The sequence below is a fragment of the Filicampus tigris genome, chromosome 16 (genome assembly GCF_054856515.1).
Source record: "Filicampus tigris isolate MCC_2025a chromosome 16, RoL_Ftig_1.0, whole genome shotgun sequence".
In the NCBI taxonomy this organism is placed as follows: Eukaryota; Metazoa; Chordata; class Actinopteri; order Syngnathiformes; family Syngnathidae; genus Filicampus; species Filicampus tigris.
In genome coordinates, this window is record NC_141232.1 from 4936889 (window position 1) to 4950623 (window position 13735).

General features: G+C 42.4%; 1 protein-coding gene across 1 annotated transcript; it reads right to left on the reverse strand.

Moving 5' to 3' along the window:
- Positions 1-252: 252 nt before the first annotated feature.
- On the reverse strand, positions 253-12849 carry cavin1a (caveolae associated protein 1a). Its single transcript, XM_086055878.1, has 2 exons — positions 12183-12849; positions 253-3106 (listed from the first exon to the last, which is right to left on the reverse strand). Exons 1-2 carry the CDS (start codon positions 12651-12653, stop codon positions 2354-2356), a joined length of 1224 nt encoding a protein of 407 aa, XP_085912004.1. The 5' UTR covers positions 12654-12849; the 3' UTR covers positions 253-2353.
- Between the last annotated feature and the right edge of the window lie 886 nt (positions 12850-13735).

Here is a 13735-nt window from a genome sequence, read left to right on the forward strand (position 1 = left end):
ATGAAATTTGATAAATAAACAAGTTATGTGTCTATACAATTTAGGAAAAATCTGAATGTTATATATTTTTTAAAATGAACGTAAAAATACATACATACATACGTACATACATTACATACACACACACACACACACACATATATATATATATATATATATATATAGAGAGAGAGAGAGAGAGAGCGAGAGAGAGAGAGAGAGAGATTCATGTTTTAAATGTAGGAGAAACGCAAAAAAAAAAAACACAAGGGAGAAAAATATGCACTCTTTATTATTCAAATGTAATGTATTGGGCATTATGAGTCCATTCTTTTTAGCAGTTTTTATGTTTACCCAGGCGTGGGGAACGCCCCGCTGAAAAAGCAAACATTTAGAGTACAGTACTGACAGCACTTTGTAGATTTCCTTAATATAATACTACATTTTACACGTAAATCAATGCTTGATTCACAAAACAATGCCATACACACATCAGCAACTGATTATTTCTATGTTGTAATGCATAAAAACTATATGAGCCCTTTTCTGATCCTACTGTATTCTACTTAATGCTACAATTAAATCGCTGTGGGGTGTATTGCAGTTACTCAATACAATAACACCAGCACACACATACACACTTCATATTTCTTCTGGTTCTCACTGTTCTGTTCTCTACTCTGCACGCTGCTCAAAGGGAGCACTCTTTTTGGTTGAATTCTGCAGCTCACTGATTGCTTGGATGTCCTCCTGTGTTATATGGTGGGCTTGTGAACAACCGCAACCAGGTCACACACAACAATCTCTAAGCATCGAAAATGGATGCTGCGTGTACATGTATGTGTATGGAAAAGTGGACGCCGGAACGTTGCCTATTTGCTGCACGCTCACAATAATTACACTCCACTTATGAAAACCTTGCTAGGGTCCTCACAACTGCTTTTCTTTTTTTTTAAATGCACAATCAATGCAATGCAATGTTTTTTTTTTTTATCTACAATTTAGACATACCCAAGTTTGCACATTGTAGAAGGGGTAATACTAGCTTCTTATAGTAGATAATAATAATTCTATATTATGTAAAATATATTTGGACTGGCTGCCCACTCATCAAGTTGCACTTTTAATTTTATCTGTGAATATTTGTCTGGGAGCAAGCTGTTCTGTACTTCCGCTAACTGTTAACATAACAGCAGGGCGAATTCACATAAGAATGCCTCCGCCCCTGACATTATCAACAAGGCTGGGTGAAGAACCAGAGCCACATTCAAGTGGTGCCCTATTAAACATTATTATCCAGAAAAACCCACATCTCCCACTTATGCTTTGAACCCGCTGTCATGTCCAAGCCAAAAGATAAACAGAGCTGCATTTTTTTTTGGGTGATGCGCTGGTTACCCTAACCTTCGCTTCTGATAAGTAGCACATACAAGTATTTGCTTGCTAGTTGACCTTGTCAATGTGGTGGCGGGTTAGTCAAGTTTGGGGATGTGCCCATGAATGCAATTCAGCTGTTCTAGTGGGCTTTTCCCAACATTTGTCTGCATTTTAGTAGAAGCCTCACTGTGTTTGGCACTTTAAACGATGGCAGGTGTGGCAACACATTGATTCAGTCTGAACGCAGCCACATCCCCACTTGTAACATCATTATCTCTGTTGTTGTTTTTTTTAACTTCCTCCCCTGAAAGAATTTCATTTCGTTGTACAGATTACAGGTCCCATTAGGCGAATGGAGAAAGACGTTTTAAAATGTTTTGTTCTCATTTTTGTGTCATTAAAACCTGATATTTGAACAGGGGTGTGTAGACTTTTTATATCCACCGTGCATTTTGCAGCATACAACACTGGCATGGAAAGAGGAGTTGAGAACATCCAGCGTACCTATGCCATTACAAATATCACTTAATATTTCCCCCAAACCCTCAAGGTAACTTAACCAAATGGCCACCCGTCTTTTGACCACAGGAGCACCCTGAGACCTACTACCCTGAAAACTTCCAGACAGACAACTTCCCATTACCATCGCTACTCGCGTGTGCATGCCGTACATGGCAAATATATTACTATAGATCACAACAGCAAAGAATATTTATACCTTTTTGTCATCCTAGTTAGCACTCCATTCATGAAAACGACAAGCAAAAAAGCTCAAACCGGTCCTGTGTAAAAAGGTGTAGCCTATTAGCCTATTAGCGTTGCTTGGTTTTCCTTGAAATGTGGAAAAGTGAAATGAGTATGAAACGCTTTTGGATACATAAAAAAAAAAAAAAAAAAAAATGGAACAGATGTGAATATTTGCATCGAGTCCTCATGGCTACTGATGTGTCCTCATGGAGATTCCGTGTTTCCTCTGCCTTTTATGGGGATGGACTCTCTAGTCACGCTGGGTCTTCTCTCTGTGGTCCGCCTCCACCGTGACCAGCTGAGGGTCCTTCAGCACGGCCTCCATCTCCAGGCTGTCTACGCTTACCAGCTGCCCCTCCGCCACATCCACGTGCACGCCCAGCCCATTCTCCTCGCCCTCGGGCAGGCGCCCCGCCTCCGTCTCCTCTGTCATGGCGGCGGGGTCCGCCACCTCCTCCGCGCCATCGCGGATCTTCTTGACGTAGAAGGTGAAGGGAGGCACGCGGTAGACGCTGGTCTTGGAGCGGGCGTAGACGGTGTGGTCGGGCGTGAGGGACTTCTTCACCTTCTCCTTGGAGCTCTTCATTTTGACTCGGCGTTCCACGTTGGGGGTCATGCGGGTGCCCAGTTTGCTCATCTTCTTCTCCAGGCTGTGCTTGGTCTTTTCCAGGTTGTCGCGGGTTTTTTGCCTGGTCTTCTCCAGGTTCTCGCGGGTCCTCTGCTTGGTCTTCTCCAGGTTCTCCTTGGTCTTCAGCTTGGTCTTCTCCATCTTCTCCTTGGAGAAGGCCTTCTTGATGCTGTCCACTTGCCTCTTGGTGGAGCGCTGCAGGCGCTTGGTTCGGGACTCCTCCACGATCTCTTCGATCTCCACCTCTTCGTCCGAGTTGAGGTTGGCCGGCTGGCCCTCGCCGCCCTCCTCGGGTATCTGCTGGAGACCCTCCACCGTCCCGTCCTCAGCGGCCGCCTCTGCTGGCTTGGGTGTCTTTGCAGCCTTCATTTGGTCCTGGAAAGATGGAATAGGACAAAGGAAATTAATTGGAGCAGAATTTCAACTGATTAGAATAATTTGATATGTGCTGAAATGCAAAACCATTTACAAATATTGAAGTATATTACGACTGTGAGTTTTTTTTTTCAATTATCATGTTGAAAGAGTAATTAGCATCTGGGTGAGGACTGGATTTGGAAGCTTCTGAGTCATCCTTTTGAAAGATTCATGGAGTGCAAAAACCAATTGCAGAGTGCCATCCAGTGGCTGCACGCTGCACTGGGTGGCTAAAAGGGCATCATTACGCTACCAAATTGAGGTTGGTGTGGTTGGTATCAATCAAAAACAACATCTAAAAAATATCTGTAAAGCTACACGGCTTAGAGGAAGAAATTAATTTCATTCTGCATCCAAAAAAGATATCCAAACGATTCATCGATTATCAAAAATAATAATCAATTAATTTGAAAAACAATTAGTTGTCAACGAATCAATTTATCATTGCACCTCTAATATTATATAAATGTGTGATGCCATATTTATATGAATTACAACAGAAAAAGATTAATAACATGTACTGTCATGACCATATATTAATTGAAAATAATAAAGACAACAACAATAATAACAATGATAAAGATAATTAATAAAACAAAGGTTACAAAAATTAACACACTCAACATTTATGCAAATATAAAATGAGTAATTACTAAATAAATACACATGATACAATTTAAGAAAAACTAAATGATTGCATTCAATCAGTTATAAATTGAAATGAAAAATTATCGTATACATAATGACTAATAAAAAAACTGAAAAGAAAAAAATCAAGTGACTGAATTCACATGATATGAGACATTGAGCAAATGGAATGCATTTTGGATCCCTGCACAGTCAAAAGCTATTTTTAATTCACGAAAAATTTGAAATTGTCTGACTTGTCAAAGTCAAGACAGCAGAGAGATGAAAGAATAGGCCGCAGTCCAACAACGACATATGATCCAGTCGTAAAAATGGACATTCCCTCCCTGTGGAGTGGAGTGGACTGGGTCGGGGGTGGTGTGCTTCTGTCTGGGTGGGTTTATTCTGGGCTGGCCTTTTCCTCTCCCTGGATTCCAACCGACATTTCTCTGGCCGCTCGCCAAGCTGGTGCTCAGCCCTATCTATAGATGGACACCGCCGCCACCCTGAACGCCCCCCCGCCCCCTCTTGCCTACTGCATGGCAACAGGTAAACTAGTCGCCACGGCAACCAGCTCCACACCTCGCCTGCCGCAGCTGGTGTAGTTCAGAAGGGCAAACAACTGACGCCATGACGACGCTACGCCGGGGTGAACGTCGAAGCATCTTAATCAAACAAAATGGACGGCTGCTGGCTCATTGCACACTGAAGAAAGTGATGTCATGAGGTGGAAGCTTAGGGTGAATCAATTTACTCAATTCAGTCAAGTTTATCTATCAGGATGACTTTTGGTATATTTAGAATTTCAGAGTACCTGTGGCTAAAAAGCGAGGAGTAGAGAGTCTCTGTCACTGAAATGTACCTATCCAATGAATGGGGTGGACATTGCCAACAGCCTCCCAAATACCCACACACTCTCTTATTATTAGGAGAAATTTAAGCAAATGGAAAAAAAGAAGAAAAAAGCAAAACTTGTTTTGATTGTTATTTCTTTTTCAATAAGCTGAGAGAAAAAAAATCGGTTAAAATCGGAAATTGTGTTCGATTGATTTCATTACGGTCCTACAAGAGTAGTAAAAAAATGTAATGATGAAGGCTTTGCTGATGTGCCTCACGCTTCGAATTTTTGTGTAAAAAGTAATAGTAGTTGACAATTACTGAAAAAAAAAAAAATAGTCCCCTTCAAGCCAAAGAAAAAGAAAAAAACACATTTAGAGTTAATCTCAGACTTGTGTGATGTCATTTATGACTATGAGTCTGCTTTTGGATCTGCCAATAAACACTACAAAAGCCAAAGAAAAAGCAACACGCATGCACACACACACACACACACACATGAGAATCCATTAGGTATAAACTTTCACAGCCAAGAATTGAAAAGGGACTTTTGTAATGTCATGCAAGAGTGATATACAGCTTTTAAAGGATTTTGCAATTGTTTCAATATGATCTCATCTCAAGAATCACCTTCTGTTTCTATGGAAACCAATAGGGAAACAGTGAGTCAAATAGTGCTTACCGGCAATGGAAAATTATGCACTTTCCAATTTGACTATGCTACTTACAAAACTCCAAATGGTTTGACACAAGGGGAAAAACTATAATTCTTCATGAATTTTTCTGACACTTTTGGCTTGCATTTAAACCTGAAGCTATTCTGTAATCATAGCACCACCTACTAGCAAGTGTAGGTACAACATGAATTGTTGTACTCTCTCTCTGAAAGACCAACAACATTTTGCTTTTGCCCATGTTTTAATTGTTTTTGGATTCTACTTGGGTGGAAATTTATGTTTTATTCCTTATTTAAAAAGTAGCAAATGGTGACATCTTCAATTTGCGTGTAAAGTGAGGGTTGCAACTGAATGTGAGCGAGGGAGGGTCTGTTGCTTAAGTTTCCTGTGCAGTGAATCATACCCTATGGAAAAGTTGGCCTAACGTGTGTGTGTGTGTGTGTTTGTGTGTGCTTGCCACACTGGTTCAACATCAACAGCGAAGGTTTTATCAGAGAGAATTTGAGTCAAAAAGGTAGCAAAATCTCAGCCGATGACAGATAGCATTCCACGCTTCCATCTTGAGACCGAACAGTGTCATTACACTGACAGCTTCCCCCGATATATAAAACAGCACTATATAGCATGTCGCGACCCTTGACCCATGTCTAACATGACTTGGCATCACTGCGACTGCATTGCCTGCCTATTTGGCAGGTATACAATTAATATCGATCATAGTGTTTACTGCTGTCTGAATGTACACGGACATTCCAGACCAGGCTCCACCATCACGCCCAAAGCTTTTCCTTTTTCCTTTTCTGGCAGTGCGTCGCGAGGCCTCCACGGTGAGATCAGCTGTCGGATCCCGTCTGCCCCTCGCAGCTGTGCACTCTGCTTCCACAATGAGTGACACGGGCCCGCCGGCAGAAGGCCGCGTGAGAGCACTGGAGGTCCGTGTGTTGCGCCTGGAACCCGCTGCTCTCTGACGAGTGCCACGAGGCTAAAATAAGCCCCCTCAGGCATATTTTGAGCCGAGTGCAATCAATGCACGTTTTGTGGCAACTCTGCTGTGAGTAATGGAAACCACACAATCGCCAAACAGAGGTCTCACTATTCCACGTAACTAACACGATGATGTTATACGACATCCCCGTCTTCTACAATCACGGGGGCGTTGCGTATTTTTTTTCTTTCCACGAGCGGGAAAGCCCTTCCATATTGAGTGAGATGGAAATTGAAACCTGTTCCCTTCGCAAACCCAGTCAGTCAGTCAGTGTTTGGGATTTAGGATGAGGCAACGGGCTCCTTCGCACTTGGACGGTGCCATTCATATTGACATAAGACACACATCTGACGTAGTATGAAGCACTTTCTCCACCTCAGAGTTTCCACTGGTGGATGACGGGGAGCAAACCCCCATTCCGGACAACACTATATGAGATTAAAGTTAAATAGATAAATACATTTTAAAAAGTAGCTCATGGTATCATGTGATAGACTGATCAAATTATTCTTATGGCCTATAACTGACCACATGTAGTCAGTTCTTCACAACAAAGTCCCTAGTGTGACCCAAGACTTTTGCACAGTACTCTACAACTTCATAGGTGCCCACTTTTTACCTGAATTAGATTCTCACAGTATTTACTGAAAAAGTAGGGGAAAACAACACATTAAAAAAAATGTAAAGAACAAATTCTGATTAAAGTTACACCACTAAAAGAAAGGCAACACAATCGAGTACAAATCAATCACACATTTGCTAAAAACGTAACAAAACATACAAACATTATTCATGATTTCAAAACACATTTGATTTGTTTTGCTATTTCAATTAATATTTTGTAATTCTTAGTAAAATAAAAAAAAAAACAAATTATAAATTATCCACTGCCAAAAACTTTTTTCTATTTTTTTTCTATTTTTTTTTCAAACGTTGGGGTAAAAGAGGGCCTGAAAGTTAATGAGTTAATTCACAAATATTATTTCACAAAGTGGAACAAATAATCTTCCACAAATTCAACCCTGACACACAAGTCATTTTAATGGGTACTTCCTTACTATGCTCCGCCCATTTACAAGTTTTGTGGACATTAACCAAACTAAAAATAACATCATAGACTAGCATAGTTTTGTCGTGCTTTTCATGCTGCTTGTGTCTTGCTGCCAACAAACACATACTCAAATACTAGTTGTAATTAAATTGCCTCCAGCCTTCCTCTGTGGAGTGTGCATTCTCACTGTGCTTGAGTCGGTTTCCTTTCTTGGTATATTGAGTACACCAATGACCCCCAGTAAGGATAAACTGTACAGAAAACGGGCAAATGGATGAAAAATATTCACATCGTTTTTCCCCTGAATGCGAATCTAAATAGGTAACTACTGGAAGTCGTATAAGTGAGGAATGACTGACCCTGCGAGTTGACATGCAACAGTGAAATGTGAAGCCTGTCAGACAGCTTTCCGCTTGCACGGAAGAAACGTCACACCGGATTTTGTTATGATGGGCCCGTAGACAGATGGAATGAAGACAGCGACGTAGTGTGCGAGCGGCGCGACAAAGAAGACACTGAAAAGGTTCCGGGTGAAAGGTCCGAGCTGCATGGGAGAATATCTGAGACGAGGGACGGCGAAAGGGAGATGCCATTGAGATTGAATCACGATGTTAAATAGGTGCTGGGTTTGTGGATAAGCTCCGCTGTTGTCTGGCGTGAAGCGGGGTTTGCTAAGTGCAGTATAATTGCAACGAGTGGGGGTGATTGGTTCACTCAAATATTTCGCTGAGCGATACCCGAGAGGTTGATGAGTTTGGCTAAAAGACAAGCAGACGCTAAGTGAGACACACCGCGCCTCGAGAGTGGCCCGTGGCGGCATTAGCCGCAACACACCCAGATTCCAGTCTCACGCTCCCAGCGGACGCAAGACCTCAGCCACTGGATTTAGTCGCACAATTAAATCGCGCTCCACAAAGACACCAAGCTATAAATAAAGCAGAGGTGTCATCATGAAACAAACTTTAAAGCGGAAGTCGACGCAAACATTTTTTTTCAAGAATATGTTCGATGCAAGCCCACTAGTTGAAACTATTCCACAAACACAACAGTTGCGTTTGTGGAGTAAGTGTTCATCCACTCGTTTTTAGCCATCTCCGGGGGCGGCCATTTTGTCTTCTGTCGACTGAAAATGTCATCGCAAACGCTCACGACGACCAATCACGGCTCAGATTCAGAAAACAGGTCAGCCGCGATTGGTCGTTGTGAGCAGTTGTGATGTCATTTTCGGTCGACAGAAGACAAAATGGCCGCCCCTAGAGATGGCTAAAATGAATACATTTTGCTGCTTAATTTATAACCCACAAACGCAAAATTAATCAGAATGCCGTCTTTCAACTAGTGGTTCTGCTGGGAACATATTCTTGGAAAAAATATGAAGGTTCCTCTGACTGATTTGGATGAAGGGCAGTTTTACAGTGTCCAGCCCATTCCCCACCGGGCAGGCAGGGGAGGCAGGCCCGCTCTGACCCCTCCCCTGCATGTGAAGAGTAAAAAACAACATCTAATCTAATGATTACCTTTTTTTTTTCATTTTAGTTCTATGGTCCGTGCTTTACATTGATTTTCTTTTCATCATTAAAATAGCTGCGTATTTCCTGTTCAAATACATGGGCAAGAAGCGCGAAAATCAATGCTCCTGACATTTAACAGTTTGTCTATATATTTGTGTGAAACATGTTGTCTTCATCTCAAGATGAGACTTCTATTTACTCCCATTGACGATTCTTGTATCTGCGTTATTCTCAATACTTTGTTGCCACTCACAGTTTAAAAGAAGGGCAAGTTTGGCCTGTTGACAGTCCAGACGTAAATCGTTTCGAGATTACGCGGTGCGCAATGACTTGGTTAGCGTAGCGCAAGTATATGTCACCACACTCTGAACTCACTGTTTTTCATTTGATTGTTTTATATTTATTGCCTAGAAGTGTTCATACAAGTATTTACTCTAATTATGACTTTGCTAATCCACAGAGGTGGGTAATCCAGGTCCAGAAAGAAAAACCCTGCCACAGTTTGGCTTTAGCCACAGGTGCTTCTACTCAACCGGCAGGTAAACGAGCTCAGTTGATTAGAAGCACCTGTGGCTAAAGCCAAACTGTGGCAGGGTTTTTACTTTCTGGACGATTACCCACCTCTGCTAATCCTTTAGCATAAGCTACTTACATACAAATTCAAGTATTGACGGAAGTAATGATGGAAGTTCAAAACAGAGGACCCTTGGCCTGCACGTGATTTACCTCACGGCACCCCGCTGTTGCTATCTAACGTATCTATTCTCAGTGCATGGATACGGAGTTAAAGTCGGATTAAAATTCGACACCCATAGTTAACGCTGCATTATCAGGGCCAGGCTACAAGGTCCTTTAGGGAAAGCAAAGCTGAAGTCGGTAAGCGAGGACCACACACAATGACAAGAGGCCTTTAAGCAAGAACGCATATACTGTATGTTCCACTGACATTCATGCTGCCGTAAACTCCGCGTGCCTCACCCTTATCTCATCCTTAACCCGATTCGCAGTCTAAACTTGTCCCAGTGTAACACATTAACGCACACATAGAGGAAAGTGGGAAAACTCCAATGGAGGCCAATGAAGAGTTGCTACCCTGCCGATAGCTTGCCAGGCCATCAAATTAAAAACTACGCAGCTCATCCCAGCTGGCAAAAAATAGAACAGAGTGGGAGGGGGAAAAAATAGCGACAAGCAGCGTGATAGCAGCTAGCTCGCAACAGCTGCTCAGAAAACGGGATCGGGTTGAAACAATGATAACAGCATTAGCGTTGATTAATAAAGATGTTTGCTCACTATAATACAAATAACTCAAAGTTATACATATAATTTGTACGAAAAGCACACTGTAATTCATAGCAAAACGTACATTTTTTTAAATTAGATTTTGGAATAACCATCCAGCGGAATTTAATCGCAATTGAAAATATTAACTCCACAATTTCCTTGAAGCCAAGACAGAGGGCAGAGAAGAATAAGTCACTGATCCAAAACTGACTTTTTTTTTTTTTTACACTTATATGACAGTCAAGAATGTCACTTACAACACAACCTGAACAACTGATAATTTTATTTCTGAAAAGGGAAGATGTGACATAAAGTATAAATTCGAAAAAAAATTGCTCTGGAATGGTTTGCGAAGAACTCTTTTCAGTGACGTTTCTCCGCCATGTATCATGGAGTGATTTGTGGACGGAGTCACCATTTTTCTGGAGTGCTTGACCAAGAAGGGTTTACACATGTGGGTTGACTCACAAAACGATTTTTAACATCATTACTGATTTTTAGGATGTGAGCGAACCCACACACACATGTAGTTTGTAGATGCTGCTCATGTAGTGTGTAATGTTTTAGGTCACTTACTAATTGGCCATTGCTCTGTTTCATGTCACAATCATGGAGTTTGTTGTTCGACCGTACTCGGTGTTAAATCTGGGTTGAACGAGATTTTTTGTAGTCAAAGCTAAAATGAAAAAAGTCGAGTCAAAGTCGATTAATCAATGACGCCGTAGACATTTTTTCAGCATGGCACGGCCATCCCCAACCTTTTGTGTGATTGATTTCACGTGAAGACATAATTCGAATAAACAAATAATTAAAACTACACAACTATATTATATAAACTATAAAACAGTCATTTAAGTTTGAACAATTTTAAAATGTAAATTATAGACATTTATGGCAACAATGTTATTTTATTACAATGAGTGGTCCAGTTAAAAATGTACGACTTCATATTTCCTGCTAAATTCTCGTGAAAACGCGCTGACCATGTAGACGATCGTCGAGCATGAGAGCCACCTGCTTTGTGTAATTTATTCAGCCCTAATGCCTGAGCTTGAATTTCTGACAGATACCAACAGTGAAGCCAAACCACTCCCTGCTACAAAATTCCCAGGCGGGGGGGAAACCGTTTGGCATCCCGAAACAGATCACGACAAACTCACGCATGCATGAGAACTCTTATGAAGTGCGTTAAGCGCACCGGTGCTGCTGAATACGAAACCTCAGCCCGGCCGGATGTGAGAACACGTCTTGCTAAAAACGGAGCATCAAGATGCGATAAGTGTCAAGTTCACAACGCTAGCTTTATCGCTTCAGCCCCTGCCACCCTCTCGCACATTAACTCATATTGTGGCCTTTATTTTATGACTTTTGTTGCCAAAAAAATGCAGTTGCCGACAGGTACAAATAACCCAGGGTGCTCTGGGATACCTTTGGAATACTAGTAGCTACATCTTGCGCCACGACGGCCTGCCAACTATGCTCAGGGGTGGGGTTCTAATTCTATCTCGAGCCTCTCCACCCTCTCTCCGTGGCCAGCGTTTGGGATGCTAATAATCTTATTTACACCTACGTATTAATAGCGTCTAGCTGGCTAGTCATGATGGAAGTCCTGTGGAATGGGAGTGGCCGAAAGAAGCTTTCACGCGACACCAAACAACATTGAATACAGTCAATGTTGCGAAGGGGCAAATTGTGTGGAGAATATCCAGCAGACGAAGATATGCTTTTTAAAAATAAACATAGTTCACATGCTTATGTACATCTTGTATATTTACTACAGAGTAGTGTTTCAAGTTCAAATTCCACGTGTAAATAAATAAATGTTTCTCAACCGACAGCCTGACATCTTATTTCTGTGGGCCCCCCCCTGCTCTTTCTCCGCTGTGCTGGGTTGCAAAGCCCTCTGCCGCCAGGTTGCCAGGGAAACAAGGAAGAGAAATAAACTACAGAAAGTTAATGTGTCGTGGTAATGATTTAGATTTGGTTTGTTCTCTCTGCTATTTTAGTATAATACATTTATATAGCCCACAGTTTCTCCACCCCCATCTTTGCCCCTACTCACCTGGTAGATGAGGACTTTGAAGTTGCGCCTCTTGAGCAGCTCACCTTCGTTGCTCTCCAGCTTCTTAATCTGGCCCGCTTGCTTCTCCAGGTTGCTGCGCACCGTCTTGACGTTGACACTGACTTTGCGGACTTTGTCCAGCATCTTGGTGACGGTGGTGGACGTGCCCAGGTGGCTCTTGGACAGCTTGGAAAGCTCCCCCTGGATGGTGGACACCGACTTCTCCATGGCCTCCTGCCGTCCTTCCAGCCCCGTCTGGGTCTGCTGGATCTGGTCCACTACGCCGATGATCTTGTCCAGCAGGGTCAGGACCATGACGCCGTGCATCTGCGCTTCGCTCTTGACATCCTCGATGGGGTTGCCGCCGTCCATCGCCGGCTCCGCCGCGGCGCCCACCAGGGCAATGTCGTCGTCATCGCAGGGCACCTCTGCCAGAGCTGCGTGCTCCTTATGGACCCCTGTATCCGCCATGGCTGTCAGCTTAAAAAGCAAACGGCTCTTACTCCCTCTGCAGATAAAAATACACCCTTTGAAAAAGAACCACCCGGATCCCCTTTACTCCCTCTAAATTTTTGTTTGCTTGTCTTCCTGCTCGCTAAACCTTCTGTGCCTGTGCCTCTGGGATGCCAGCCAGCCAAGGGGAGGTGGGCCTCTCACTGCTCAGGCATGTGCAGCTCCACTCAAATGCCTCTGTTCTATGAGAAACCACCCAGTTAGAATTTTCCCGACCCACCTACCCGGGCCCCTGCTGGCGGGACTCCGCCTTCTCCAGTCCCTTTGGGCACATGGGCAGCATGGTCCCAAACTGTGGCGACATGATACAGTACGTAAAGTCAAGAGGCCATATGCTGCCCTACAAACAACTTGTGCACATAATCGCACATGTTCAATGCAACAACCATGAGTGCAACTTTCACTGTAAATTACTTTCATCCATTTTCTATACCGCTTGTCCTAATCAGGGTTGCGAGTGAGCTGGAGCCTATACCAAAAGAAACGCCTTTGGGCGGGTTACACAGGGAACTGGTATAATGTTACAAATGAATCGCCAACTAATATAATATTATTAAACATAATTTTGAGAGCTAAAATCTGCTTGATGTGTTGCTGTATACTTAGGCCTACTACACAACTGTATTTGAATTTTGGTCATGATAATAGTGGAAGTTTATGGATAACAACAAGATAAACAATATCCGATCCAACTTTAATACACTGCTACAAAAGGTTTTCACGAAAAACAGCCATGTATTCTGTTTAGTGCTGAGTTCTTCAGTCATCGTCAGCAGAAAGGGAAAACGAAAACGGTTTTGTATTCCTAATATAAGCACAGCAGTTCAAAATATGTACACTTAAAACGTATTCGAAACAATACATGATCATAAGCATAATATTTTGTTAGTAATGATATTTAAAAACGATATTAAAAGACAACGCATCAAGCAAAACGATAATTTATATCATTACTGCCCTCATGTGGTCGGGACTTTACAACTTTACGGAACAGCAACGCAAATTCTATTTCCGGTATGATCAAAGAAAATTAAACAAAA